This window comes from Crocodylus porosus, unplaced genomic scaffold, assembly GCF_001723895.1.
Source record: "Crocodylus porosus isolate Cpor-Errol unplaced genomic scaffold, CroPor_comp1, whole genome shotgun sequence".
NCBI lineage: Eukaryota > Metazoa > Chordata > Crocodylia > Crocodylidae > Crocodylus > Crocodylus porosus.
In genome coordinates this window covers 2,710,943-2,725,480 of record NW_017728927.1, presented here as the reverse complement: position 1 = coordinate 2,725,480, position 14,538 = coordinate 2,710,943, and the positions used below count along the sequence as shown (strand labels likewise).

The 14,538-nt window shown below is 42.3% G+C and overlaps 1 protein-coding gene across 2 annotated transcripts in view; it reads right to left on the bottom strand.

Moving 5' to 3' along the window:
- SMG1 (SMG1, nonsense mediated mRNA decay associated PI3K related kinase) overlaps positions 1–14,532 on the bottom strand; it is a 98,032-nt gene extending 83,500 nt beyond the window's left edge. For both annotated transcript variants that reach the window (XM_019541783.1, XM_019541784.1), the window contains exon 1: positions 14,410–14,532. In XM_019541783.1, coding sequence (XP_019397328.1) covers positions 14,410–14,498 — 89 coding nt within the window. In that variant the 5' untranslated portion in view covers positions 14,499–14,532. The remainder of the gene's footprint in view (positions 1–14,409) is intronic.
- Positions 14,533–14,538: the final 6 nt, after the last annotated feature.

The following is a 14,538-nucleotide window of genomic DNA, read 5'->3' as shown; positions in this document are numbered from 1 at the left end:
CGGGACCTGAACCTGTTCAGCCTCCAAAAGAGAAGGCTGAGGGGGGATCTTGTGGCCTGTTATGAACTAGTCAGGGGGGATCAGCAGGCATTGGGGGAGTCACTGTTCCCCCAAGGACCGCCAGAAGTGACCAGGAATAACGGTTACAAGCTGGTGGAGGGTAGGTTTAGATTAGATATTAGGAGGCGCTACTTCACGGTCAGGGCGGCTAGGGTCTGGAACCAGCTTCCAAGAGAAGTGGTGCAGGCGCCTACTCTGGGGGTGTTTAAGAGGAGGTAAGATGCCATGGCAGGGGGTCAGACTAGATGATCTGCTCAGGTCCCTTCCGACCCTAGAAACTATGAAACTTCTTTTATTTTCTTCTCTGGATGCATATGAATTTGACTGATTTTAATAAATTACATTTTTTAAACTTCTGAAGACTTCTGTTCCTCTAACTGTAGTTAGTACCTTATGTTAATTAAAACAGACTTTTAAATGCATCCTTACAAAGAACATTGGAGGTTGTATTTTCTTGGCTTAAAAATATCTAAGCAATATGAAAATACTGACATTAAAAAATAACTGAAATTCATACTGATTAAAGTACTGACCATGGGTAACTGTTCAGCAAATCCTAAAGGTCTCTCCTCATCGCTATGAACTTTGGGAGGCCTAGACATTTTACAACAAGAAGTGATTACACCTATTTTCTGCTAAAAGAAAATTCTCTCTCACCACTTCCCACTTAAACATCAAGGATAAATGCAGAGCCCCCCCCAACAAACAAACAAAGGACAACCCCCCCTCCACTATTAACCCTTGGTTAAGTCCTTCATAAAAAAGGAAGAAAAAGGTTACTACAGTAAAAGCCAACAAGTAAATTCATAAGTCAAATACACTCCATAGGCAAGAAGGTAAAAACAGAACAAAACTAAGTCTATAAATAAATTGAAGAGGGAACTTAATCATCTCTTAACACACACTTGGTGATCTCAAAGATCAGCTTCCTCATCCGTAAAACAGAAACTATAATCCTATGAGGATTAGCATTAGCAAGATGCAAAATTGCCTATTTAAGGCAAATGAGAAATTAAGAGATCACAACACACTTTTCCTTCACCCTATTCTTGAGTGAGGTACCTAAAAATTGCCATTTACTCGGTTGGACCACAGGTCCATCTTGCCCAGTATCTTGTGTGTCACAGGGCCACAGCAGACACGTCTGTACTCCACCTTGATCCCACAAGCCACTGAGGACCACAGCTTGCAGCTCCTGCATGGGGCCATTGCCACAAGCATGTTATCTGGTGCAGTTCACAGACACCCCCAACACCTGCCCCTCCTGTGAGCAGAGGGAGACCCCGGCGCACATGTACCTGGAGTGCACTGGCTGCAGCCCCTGCACCCACCACCTCCTCCAGAACCTCTTTCCGAGGATCTGGCTGCGCTATTCCCCTCACCTGTTTATTTATGGACTCTACATCCATGGCCCCCCCAAGTCCCAGCACGTCCTGGTCAACCTCCTCCTGGCCCTCGCCAACCCAACAATATACTTCATCAGGAAGGAGGCTCTGGTTGGAAAGACACCCAGGGACCGCAGGGCCCCTTTCCTTTCCTTAGTGCAATCCCACCTCCTGGCACAGTATCATTGGACAACGTCCACTGGCTCCTTGGACTTGTTTGAGGGCCAGCAGGTGCCATCTGGCATGCTCTGCTTGGTGTCCCCCCCATGGCACACAAGTTATTATCCTTTGGCCGTCACTCCTGTCCCTGTTATGTCTTTAGTTGTCCCCAGAAACCAGTTGCTACCTTCCCAGTAGTCTCCATGTTTAAGGGAAGCTAATAGTTTACTTGGCAGGCACTGCCTCATGATTTTTTAAGGCAACGAATAGGTGTGAGCCACAGTGGGAGAGAGCAGATACTGAAAGGGAGAGTGAACTGGGTATGACCTGGGTTTCCCCCTCCCTGCTCCCACCACTGTTCCTTTTTCTCTTGCAGCCTCCAGCATTTAAGGTCCAGGAAGTTCTGATTCAGAGGCCGTCTCCCTCACTCCCACACTCGCTAGCTACTGCTACCCCTTTCCTCCACAACTCTCTCCAGTCCCTTCTGGCTAAACTGTCAGCTTCCACAACCTCAGGTGGCAGTAAGTTCCACACTTTGATTATATGCTGAGTGAAAAAACTTCCTTTTGTTAATTTTAAACTCACTACCTATTTGCATCTTTTTATGATTGCTAGTTCTTGCACTGTTCTCCATACCTTCCCTAGCTCTTCTACAGCCTACAGGGTATAGTATTCAAGGTGTGGACACACCATGGATTTATAAAAGGGCATGATGATACTTTGTTTTGTTTCATTTCCTTCTTAAAATTCCTAACAGACCAACTGCAGATGCTTCCTCAGCCTGATGGAGGGTATTTGTACCCAAAAGCTTGAAAAGAAGAATTTTTCCAACTATCTGAGTTGGTCTAATTAAAGATTTCGGATTTACCCAAAAAACCTTGTCTGCCTGTGTCCTCAGACCCACATGGCTACAACCTGTACCCCTGTAACATTTTGTTTGCCTTTTTGATGGCTGCTGAGCACTGAGCTGACGTTCTAGTCCTGAATGGTCCGCAATGACTCCCAGACCTCTTTCCTGGGTGTGGTAACAGCTAATGTGGAGCTCATCATAATGTACATATAGTTTGGGTTATTTTTGCCCATGTGCATCTCTATACTTATTTACACTGAGTTTAATCTGCCATTTAGTTGCCCATTCTCTCAGTAGTGCCAGCTCCTTCTGTAGTTCTATGCAGTCCACCTTGGTCTTTACCAAGGTGCTTAATTCTGTGTCACTACAAATTTGGCCACCTTACTAACCCAAGCCCTTTTTCAGATCTACAGTCACTATTACTTTATATATGTTGTTAAAAAGCAAATAAGGCCCATTTTGCTTGTGGAAGACAAGATGCATCTTATGTTTCAGTTCACTGGTCACTTCCACAGCCCATGTACATTTTCTCCCTCCATGGTGATGAGCAGAAGAAACTTCCAAGTTCAAACACGAAGTTCTAGGATATACAGGGTTTCTGCTGCTTTGGTATTTCACTCAATTGTTTTGAGTCTGAATACCAAATAAGCTCTTAACAGTTTGATTCTGAGACTAATATTTCCTTCAAAAACAGTACAGTATTACCTCATACCTTCAAAACAGGGAGCTGTCAACTGTACTTCAAGAAGTAGTTAAGAACATGAATTTTAAGCACTGTGCTTTGAAAATACTTGAATAACTTCACTTCGTATGCTGTTGGAAGTGTTTATCAAGGTGAAGCCCAGAAGTTCTAAAGGCCTGTAGTTCTTTGAGAAAGAAAAATAAATCCTGAATGGGCTCTGTGACTGGGGGAAAAGTTCTGCAAATGGTAGGGGTAGACCAATAGAAATTTTTTGGGCCGATATTGGTGGCCGATTTTTAAGGAGCCATATCAGCTGATACCAATCCGATTCCAATACTCAGCTGGGCAACTTGGAGCATCGGCTGGTAAGTCTGCTGTGGGGGAAGGGGCACAGGGGCAGTGCACCCCTGGATCTGCGCACGGGGCGAGGGTGTGCTGCTGCGGGCTGGAGGCAGCACTGGCCTCTTCCTGGCAGGGGGCTGGCCCAGGCTGTGCTCAGAAGGGGGGCTGCAGCCACCCCAAAATTCACCATAGCCCTCATCCCAGCACTGCCACTGCCCACCACAGGCACAACCTGGCCCACCCCGCCATCCCGCTAGAAAGAGCCTGACACTGCCCTGGCCACAGCAGCAGCCTGCACTCGCAGCTGCTGCTGTGCCTGTGCATGGGACATTTATTGGTCATATTATCAGGCAAAAAAAGCCAATTGCCAATACTGTCAATTTATCCTATATCGGTGCTGATCCTATATGGGACCGATATATCAGCACTCCTCTAACAGACAGACTCAAAAGACAGTGTGTGTCAATCCATTAACAAAAGTAGCATTTAAAAAAATAAAACAACAACAACAAACCCTGATCTTTCCTCATACACTCTTCTAATAGACAATAATACTTGCCAGAGAAACTCTTTCTTTTCACTACAATCAGTGTGCCTATTTGAAAAAAACAGCAATTTCTGTTCATCTCCCAACAGGCACTGTAAAAAAAAAAAAGACCAGTTGGTAAAAACTACTGATTTCCTGGGTAAGACTTTAAGATCCAACAGGTTTCTATGATCAGTAAGGCTTTGCAGTGGGGATTTCCAACTAAAGCATGCTTGGAATAAGAAGATTAAGCATTTTATTTGACAATGATTACCTGTATTACTACTACTTATTCAGAAACATGTGCCTGAATAAGAGTGACAGAATCTATATTCTCTTTTAGTTATATTTTATTAGTCTCCCATGTGTCATTATGAAAATTTAAAGTTCACATTTCACGGAAGGAACAAACAAAGCGCGCTTAAAATCATGACTTATATGTGCTTATCTAAATGTGTTCCGCAATCGATGAATACCGAGAGAAAGACTTAGTAGTTGAAAACAGGTTTGCTTTTAAAGTTCAGAACCAATTCAAAGGGTTATTGTAGAGACCACACACAAGTTCTTGAAGTCCTAACTCAGTAAACAGCCTGTACATAAAAAACCACATATAGACTCATGTTTAAAAGGGAAGGTATAGAAAGTTATTTCTCTTATCTTTGCTTTACACCCCTTTCAAAGAGACAGTATAGCCAGGCCACAAAACACAGAAGATGACATTTTTCCTGATAAGGTAATATTTCTACTTGAAATAAGTTGCAACAGGCAGATATTTTGGCAGTCACACTTAACTGTGCTAATACTTTCTTTCAAAGCCCTGGACAGCACCAATGTTAAGCCCAATGTCAAATAAAGTACAAGTTCATCATAAATCTTCGCAGAACCAAAGATTTATTAAAAGTGTTCACTGTAACAGGGTTAAGCAACTTGCCATATCATAAGAATGGAGAAACAACTGGTCCCTGATGTTGGGATTGTTAGAGGTAGCAGTCTGTAAAAGAGATCATACCATATGCTGAGATGATCACCGAAGAGAATACACACATAGCACATACGGTGTGCTGCCAAAACCATTACACTGTAGTGCAAAGGCAACCTCAGTTACAAATACAAAACTTATTAGAATAAAAAACTGTATAGGTGGAATGGAAAACTGAATGAAAATTTCTAACTCTAAACACTATAAAAGATCCTAGATGCACCTTCAAGGAGCAGTACTACTTAGCTACCTTCAAAGTTTTTATTTGCCCTCAAACAAATCTTAATTGTGAGCAAGCAAGCAACCCTGTACCTTCCATCCAGAATCAGTCAAAAGAGAAGCTGATTAACAGTTTCCTGCTGAGCAACTTGCTGAAGCAAAACTGTTCTGCAACAGAGATTTTGGTATTCTTTCCTATCTTTAAGTTCTCTACCCATCAAAACAGAATAGTCCACCTTCACATTATATTCACAAATAGCCATTGCAAGTCTTTCAAAAAATGTTATTTTATTTCTGTTGTGTTTCAGGTGATACACAAGGAATCATAAATTTGTACCATCATTATCTCCTCCCCTAAGAAATTTGATTGAAGGACTGGATAATGATATGGAGGATTTTCTGAAGACATTGCTGATGGTTACATTCCAAGGCTTTCAGATATTTCCGATAACTTGTCCAAGTTTCAAACCCATACAACAGGGTAGAGTTGACAACAATTTGGTAGACAAGAAGTCTGATTTGGGTCCTTGATATAATGATTATCGAAAATACAATTTCAGAGACATCCAATGGCAGCACTACTAGATTTTATCTGGTGTTATATCTCGTTCTCTATGTTAACTTTTTGAGAAAGGTGGCTTCACAGAAGCAATCAAGAGTGAGCTAAAGCTCCTCAACTAAGTAGGCACAAATGAAACAATCTTCAGCCTACTAAAGATAATTGAGGTGTTGGTTATCTTGGATTTGGAATGTAACCAGTTTGTATTAAAAGAGATTCACTTCCATGCGATACCACAATGAAACATTTATCATAGAAATCAAAGTCAAGTAGGGCTGAAAGGGACCTCCATAGGTCATCTAGTCCAACACCCTGCCTGAGGCAAGATCACCCCTATTATTATTCAATTCAGCTTATTTATTTAATTTAGCATGTGTATTCTAGAACATAATTATTCTGGACTAAGCTACTTCAAAATAACTTCCTCATACAGATAAGATTCTGGAATCAAATCACTTTAGAGAATAATTATTTGAAAAAAATTCTTAATTTCCAAAGAGAACACAGGGGAGTTACTGTTTTTCTGCAATACCCATGCTGGTTGCTCCATTAGGCGAACATGTAGAAAGGACAGGCTCGAAGTAGGCACTTCTCCCAGGGAAAATGTGCTTTTAAAATTCTCTCTCTCATCAGAGCTTTTGTAATCTGAAATAGCTTAGATGAATAATTATAACTGATTGATCCAAGATATTTCTGGTTTTGAGTTTAATCAAGAAACAATAAACATCAGGAATTGAAACATTCTTGTCATGATGACAGTTAAAACTCAGATCTATACAACTCTCCCCACAACATACAATAATATCCTTAATATCAGCATTTCCCCCGGACCAGTAATACTAGAATGAAAGTTTCATTCTACACCTATGCATACTGCAGGAAAGCAATATTATGCTTGAGAATAGGTTAATTTTCCTATGCTGCCTTGGGTCAAAGAAGAAACAACTGATGCAATAATACACCTTGCCTTATTCAGAACATCAACATACATAATGAAAGATGGGAACACATGAACAAACAAAGTAGCTAGACTCTACCTGCTATGTACTCTACCAAAAGGGAATATATTATTTTAAAGAGTAGGTTTCTACGAGTTAAAGTTGATGTACATTCATGAAATAAAGAATTAATCCCTTTGGACCTCTATTTCCTCCAAAATGTGGGGAATCAAACTAGCAATAAAATTCAGGTTGAGGAAAAAAGCATGACAGACCCTGCTCCAAGTTTCTGTTCTGTCTGCCCAGACTGCTTATCAAAGCAAATTTCCAGATGCCCCCCAAAAATTCACAAAAACTGGAAAGTGGAAAATAAAAGTCCAATACCTTCCTACTATTTTTTCAATCCCCTTTCAACATTTAAAGGAAAATACTGTCTTCCAATTACGACTTCACAAGAAGTGAGACAATCAAAACCTTATGACCTTAAACACAGAGAAACGCAAGGTGCTCCACCTCAGGAGAAAGAACCCACATCATACTTACAGGCTCAGCAGTGCTACACTCACTAGCACTACGACCAAAAAAGACTTGGGGGTCATGATGAATATGAGCCACCAATGCAATGCTGCAGCCAGTAAAGCAAATAAAACCCTGGCTTGCATCTACCGATGCATCTCAAGAAAGACCCAAGATGTCATCTTCCTGCTTTACTCAGCCTTGGTGAGGCTGCAGCTGGAATACTGTGTCCAATTCTGGGCTCTGCACTTTAGGAAGGATGTAGAGAAGCTTGAGAGAGTCCAGAGGAAAGCCACATGCATGATCAGAGGTCAAGAGAGCAGGCCTCATGAGGAAAGGCTGAGAGGCATGGGACTCTTCAGCTTGGAAAAGGGTAGGCTCAGGGGAGACTTAGTGGCAGCTTATAAGTATATCAGGAGTGTGTATCAGGACCTGGGAGAACACCTGTTTACCACGGCTCCACAAGGACAACACGATCCAATGATGACAAACTGCTGGAAGACCATTTTAGATTGGACATAAGGAAAAATGTCTTTACTGTCTGAGCTTCCAGAGTCTGGAATTCCCCCCAGAAGTGGTGCAAGCACCTACTCTGGATACATTCAAGAGTGTTTGAATGATTATCTTGCTGGGGTCATCTGACTCTAGCTGACTTCCTACCCTTTGGGCAGGGGGCTGGATCCGATGCTTTCACAAGGTCCCTTCCAGCCCTAATGTCTGTGAAGTAAAAAACAGAAAGCAAGCATTTATGCAAAAAAAGGGATTTGACTCTGACTACTGATGCCTATTTAAGTTCAGACTCTTAAATCTATATCAGAATTTATATCAAACCAAGTAAAGTCCCCAAAATGTTGGGGGCGCTTAGATGTAGTAGTAGCAATGATAATGACAGCAGACCATTCTGAAGAAAGGAGGGAGGTCAGAAGAAGAACCACCTGACTACTGAGCCCAAAGATGAAAAAAAAAAAATCCTATTAACTCTCAAACAGCAAAACCAGCAAAGATAATTTTTGATAATCTGGGAAGTAAAAAAGTGCCCTTAAGATGCTTTTGAGTATAAATTTTTTATAAAACACACTAAATGTTACTTTTAAAGATGAGCCTCATAGATTCACAAAAAAAGTTATGCAAAATAATTTTCATGCATACCCAAACAATACTGTTCTGGCAAATAAGAACAAAACTTGCACATGGATCTGTTCAGTGAATAAAGTATCTGAAAGAATAATTTCAAGTTAATAAGATGCATCTAAAAAAACTATTAAAACACAACCATAATAAACGAACAAAATTACAACTCAAGAAAACATTTCAAGGTAAATTTCAGAAGTAGGTTATACAATTAAATAGTCATTATATGAAAGATATTTAAGCCAATTCACTTTAATTTTCTTAGTTTTTACACAATCCAGTCCTGCCACCTCTATTCTTTCCAATTTCTTCTTGCGTATCAAGTTTTAGTGCTCTTCTGTGCCACATAAAATTAAAAAGGAGCCTGTATGAATTTGAAAAAAGAGCCACTCTTTTTCAATAATAAAATAAATAAAAGGTTTTCTGTAGTTCAGAAACCTTTCTAGAAGAAATGGTATTTCTACTGACAACATGAATCACAATCACAAGCTTTTGCTGCAATAAGGTGTCTCAATGCAAAGGTCCCAAACCAAGATCAACTCTGTAAATACATAGAGTAAATTGAGGTGTGCAGATAGCACTCTATAACATACTGATAGTTAGTTTCTCTCTATGGAGATTTTAATCTTGACAAATTAGCTAAATATCCAATATCCTGTATCAGAACACAAAGCTTGGAAATCCCAGAAGTTAAAAAAATAAAATAAAAATCTAAACTCCATGGACCAAAGGGAAACAAAACAAGAGAGCGCAAAAGTGTTCAACTTGCAAAAACACGGACATTGTTTATAGACCTCCTGAAAGAGTTCTTCCCTCCAGCCATATTACAACATGTCTACCAAATGGCATATCCCACTTATTTCACTGGCTATAACATACCTTCATTCCAAGTCCATAACTTTGAAACATCAGCTTAACCTGAGACTTCCAGTGAAGATTGTTTCTCGTCTCCTCTTATGTCTTTAATTGAAAGAACTGCCTACACACCCTCTACAATTGTTTCTTCACAGCGGACACTTTTGCCACATTTTACTACCACAATGTCCAACCACTTCAAGCCCTCGCTCATCCTCGACAGCTACTTCTCAACTCCAGCGCAAGAACTGAGGAAGAATCTGTTTTCTCTGAAGGTTACAAAGGAATCTGACAATGGTCTCTTCCTCCTCTTTATATCTTCCCACTGGGAGAATCTCATCTGCAAGCACAAATTCAGCCACTCTCTCCACACTGGTTACTTAAAAACCTATCATCTTCCACAAGTCTCCATCCACGCAGGTTAAGCCACAGGCTGCCAGTGGTCTCCCTATAGGTGTCTAGATGTCAATTTAACACTGATAAAACAAAGTTGTTACTCTCTCCCATCCCAAACTCTTTCCTTTTCCAACAGAAATAGACAGAACCAATATCCCAACCCATCACTAAGTTCATAACCCAAGAGATGTGGCCTGGGTATGAAGAGCTGAAGAGAAGTCTGAGTGAAAGACATCTAAATCTTGCTGATTCTTTCTGCATAATATCTGTAATATCATCTTTCCTACCTCGTCTATGCTTTCACCGTATTGCCCAATTATTACTACAACATTCTTCTCCCTGCTCCTGGGAATGCAAGCCTTTCCAACACCCCATTTCCTCCCTACGCCTGTATCTCCTCTTCACTATCAAAGCATCAAGTCTCGCCTCTGACCAGCTGCTGGTGCTAACCGCTACATTTAGGCTTTCAAACAAGAACCTTCATAGTTTCTCTCATGCCACCACCATGCTTGGGATCATTTCCCTATAAATAGACAAACCTACATCCTTATCCCCTTCAAAGCCTTCTTCTTCCATGATTTTCGCAAAAAAATTGACAGTATTTAGATAACTTATGTGATGAAAGCAACATCTAACATTATGTCTCAAGGTTTCCTTGTGCTATGTCATCAGTCTTGCATTCTTAGGTTGTCTTATTCTATGCTTACCCAGTTCTAAGATTTTTGTTCTCTTCTTATACAGTCCATATATTACTCAACTTTAAATGAGTATGTTCTCTAGTGGATAAGCAATGTAATAACAAAACAACATTAACCGGGAGGACATTAAGTGAGGAGTACCTGTAATTAGGGACACTGACATTGCGTGAAAAGGACTAGTTCCATTTCCAAGAACTAAAATCAAAACTAATTTTGTATTTTACAGGATGTTTCTGGCTGTTCCATCAGATCTGTAAGTTTTCTTTTTCATCTCCATGTAAATCCCCTGCTACTCTACATTTATAACAAGGCAATACATTCTAGGAAGTGGCTTCCAATTTTCATAGAAATATACTGAGCCATTTAAAAAACCATTCCCACTCCTCTCACCATGGCCTGAAAATATTCTTAAAATCACTGTTCTAATCCTAACTACTATGCTGTACCTAAAAACATTAGCCTACTTAATGCTAATGCATTGCATGAAACCAGCTCTACCACACAGAGCATTTCCTGTTAGTGTAAAAGTGTTAAGTGCAACCAAGTGAATTTAGTACAGAGCCAAAGACTGACAATAGCCTGAAGTTAGTGAGAGCTGCAGCATGGTCTTACTTCCCCTCCACTATTTCCAGAAGCCAGAGACATGGGAAATAAGGCAGGACTCATCAAACTTGAAAACAAAACTGAGGCACAAAACTCCAGACAGTAAGGGTTGAGCAGATCTCTTAAATCTAGCACCTCCCTATCGCACACCCTCAACCGTGTTTACAGTTTTTGTAGTACTCTAATTAGATAGATTTAGAAACAGATATAGTTAAACTGGTACAATTCTTTAGCCTGAATGCAGTTATCCAGATACAAAGAAACCTACATTAATACTGCTTATTCCTGTATGATCACAATTATACCAGGCATCTGACAGGCAGGTTTCACACAGGCTCAAAATTCTAATTCTAATTTAACAACTAAACTTTATTAGAGATGAACTTAAGCTGAAAAATTCAAATCCAGATTTCTCATACTAGAAGTTCAGGAGGTTTTTGATTCTGGTGATCAATTCACATTCCATTTGCATTTTTGGTAATATCAATGATTTTTTTGCAGACACTTAGAAATACAGTGAACTTGGGAGGGGAAAATCATTTCCACCTCAGTGCTGAAAATACTAATTCTATCATTTTTTTTAAAAGTTCTACCATTTTTGCTCTGATAATTTGAGACAACTGTATGTATCAGTTTTAGCTATTTTGTCCTCTCATCAAGCCCCACAAACTGAAAAAGTAGCAATCCACACAAAGGCATATGACAAAAAGGAAAGAGAAAGTAGATGCAATCATATTTTATGACTCAAGTGTCAAGTCTAGTCCAAAAGACCATTAAAAAAAAAACCAGGACATAATATCTAAAAGAGGTCTACCAGAAACTACTTAAATTATCTATTTTAAGGGGAAAATATCAAGTTGGTAATCCACCTTTACAACAAAGATTTAGAACTGAAACTCTGCATTTCATTTTTTCGTGGTGTAGATAAGATAATTTATGCATTGATTCATATAGTTGACATATTCTGTATAAAGTCTGTGGACTTCAGCATGAGTCTACAGAGAGAATTAGCTGCTCTATGTGCATTTTCAGTCTTTGGGGTGCCTAGTCAGGAGATACTGACAAATAGGGAACTGCCTAAATGACAGAAAGAAAGGGGTTTTCACAGTGCACACAGCCAGTTTCACAGGCATTTCTCAGTGGCCCCACGCCTTGAAACGAATGGGCAGAGAAGCCCCACCCCTTGGTGCCGATTGGCAGAGACGCCCAAGGTAGAAGGGGGACCAGGGCACAGCCACCATCTTGATAGCTGGCTGTCCTTCATGCAACCCCTCCCCTTAGCACTGACTGGTAGAGAGATCCTGGCAGGAGGGAGGAGCAAGGGGCAGCTTAGGTCATCCCACCAGCCAGTGCCTTCCTGTCTTGGCAGCAGGGACCACTGACTTCCACTGGGGAAGCAGCACCTTATTTATTTACATATGTATTCATTTCTGGTTGATTTAATGGACTGAGGACAATCCCGGATTTCGTGGTTTCCACAAAACTGCAAATTAAGTAGGTCCCTAGTGGTAGAAAATCTAAGAAGTGAAGTTAATTGCTATGAGTTCAGGTTTCTTCCAAGTTCAGTGAACAGATATGAATATTTTTCTACAAGTGTCCTAGTTACAAAATTCCCTTAAGGCAGAGGATCAGGCCCCATTCAGAATAGCTAACTGGCTTGCCCATGACAATGGCTCGCCTCCTCTCAAGACATTTTTTGTAATGTTATTACATACAGCTCAGTACTGACTGTTTTCATCTCAAGTTCAAGGGGACACATCACTGGTAATGGTTTCCAGCAACAAATCTATTTTCTAGCCTAGACAGGGTAAGTTAAATTGTGACAAGTCTTATTTCCAGCATAGACAAAGTATGTTTTATAGGCAATTGAGGTCCTACCTACAAGCAGTTACAGCTGTCAGTGTCAGGAAGGACATAAACTAAATATGTAATGCCATGGTGGTGGCGGGGAGACTTCTGGGTCAGGAATTTACAAGCATCTGACTTGTAGCATGGGGCCCAGAAATATGAACACTGTCCTGTAAAGGGTGGCCAGCCTACGGTACAAGTGCCAGAAGTGGCACAGACAGCCTCCGTGTGGCACACAACGGATCAGGGAAGGAGCAGGCAGCATCATGGCAGACAGGCCAGGGAAGGAAGCAGAAAGCAGAGCAGCAGAGTGGGCAGGAGAAGGGGACTGGCATGACACTTTCCAAACAGGTTAACGCACACCGCTACAAGTAATCATTTAGGGCACTGGCTCAAAATTCATCTAGCCCTATAGGCTGAATGAGTGACCCAGGGTCAGAAAAAAAACAAACTTGCCTTTTGGTTTAATAGGTGACACCATCAAATGTAAGAATTAGGTTAAGTACTCAAAGTTAACAGCATGATCACATGTCTGTAAATTCAGCTGCCGTTGACTGCTGAGAAAATGAATCAAATCAGTTTCACTAAGAAGGCTGGCAAATGTCTTAGTGGGACATCCTTTTATGGTATATGCTCCAGTAGACATGAAAAGCTTTCCGTGACATAAATCTGGTACATATCTTGGTCACCCCTGATTTAGCGCAAGAGATACGGCCTGTGGATTGGATCCAGTCTGTTACTCCTCCCCCACCACCTCATCTCTGCCAGGCCTGGAAATCTGGCGTTGTGGCAAGTGGTGGCAATGTTAACTGCTACAGCTGCCATTCCTCCTACCACCAAGTTTCCAGTCCCACGGGCCAAATCCAAACTCTGCATCTGGCTCAAAGCACTCTCCTTGGGACGGGAAATTCAGTGGCAAAATAAGCAGAAGCATCAACTGCCACAGCTGCCAGCGGCACAGAAACAAACTACCACTGCCACAACCACAGTTTTCTGTGGACCAGCCCCAACCCACACAGGCCATCACATGGTCACCTCTGATTTAGGAGAATAAGCTAAATACCAGACTTTCCCTCACTAGAAGCTTTTCAGGTCTACCCAAGCACACCAGAAAAAGACACCCCCTTGAGAAACAGGCAAACCTTCTTTGTGAAACTCATGAACGACATATGCGCGTGCATGTGCCTGCACCTAGGATAGTCTATAAGGAGCCACTCTACCCCACTCCCACTAACTACCAGTTAACAGAGGGAACAAGAGTCACTATTAGTGACCTCCTCCCTGCGCTCCACCCGCAAACTCAGCCCAGCAGGTGCCCCCCAGCCGGGTAACAAAGTTGCCAGTGGCGGAGGCCCGACCAGTGCCCATCACGGCGGCGGTGCTGGGTGGGGGAGGGGGTGTCACCCCGCGCCAGGGCTCGGGGCAAACCCGGCTGGCAGCACATGCGGGCCGCGCCGGAGCAGGAAGTGCCCTCCGCCCGCGGGGCTTCCCGCTCCCCTGCCCAGGCCCCGACGCCGGCCGCGGGGCAGCCCCCCGCCCGCTAGGCCCCAGGCCCAACAGTCCGGAAGCGGCTCCCTAGGCCCCGCGAGATGCGGCCGGGCCTAGCCACGGGCTGCCCCGCACCCGGAGGCCGTCTAGGCCGCGCCCCCCGCGCCCGGCCCACCTGGGTTGCCAGTCATTCCAGCCCCGCTGCGGGAAGTGCTGCCTGGTGCCGATGCCGCTCAGCCGAGACCCCGGGGCTCTGCGGCTCATTACCTTGCCCGAGACGGCATGGCCGGCCGGGCGGGGGCAG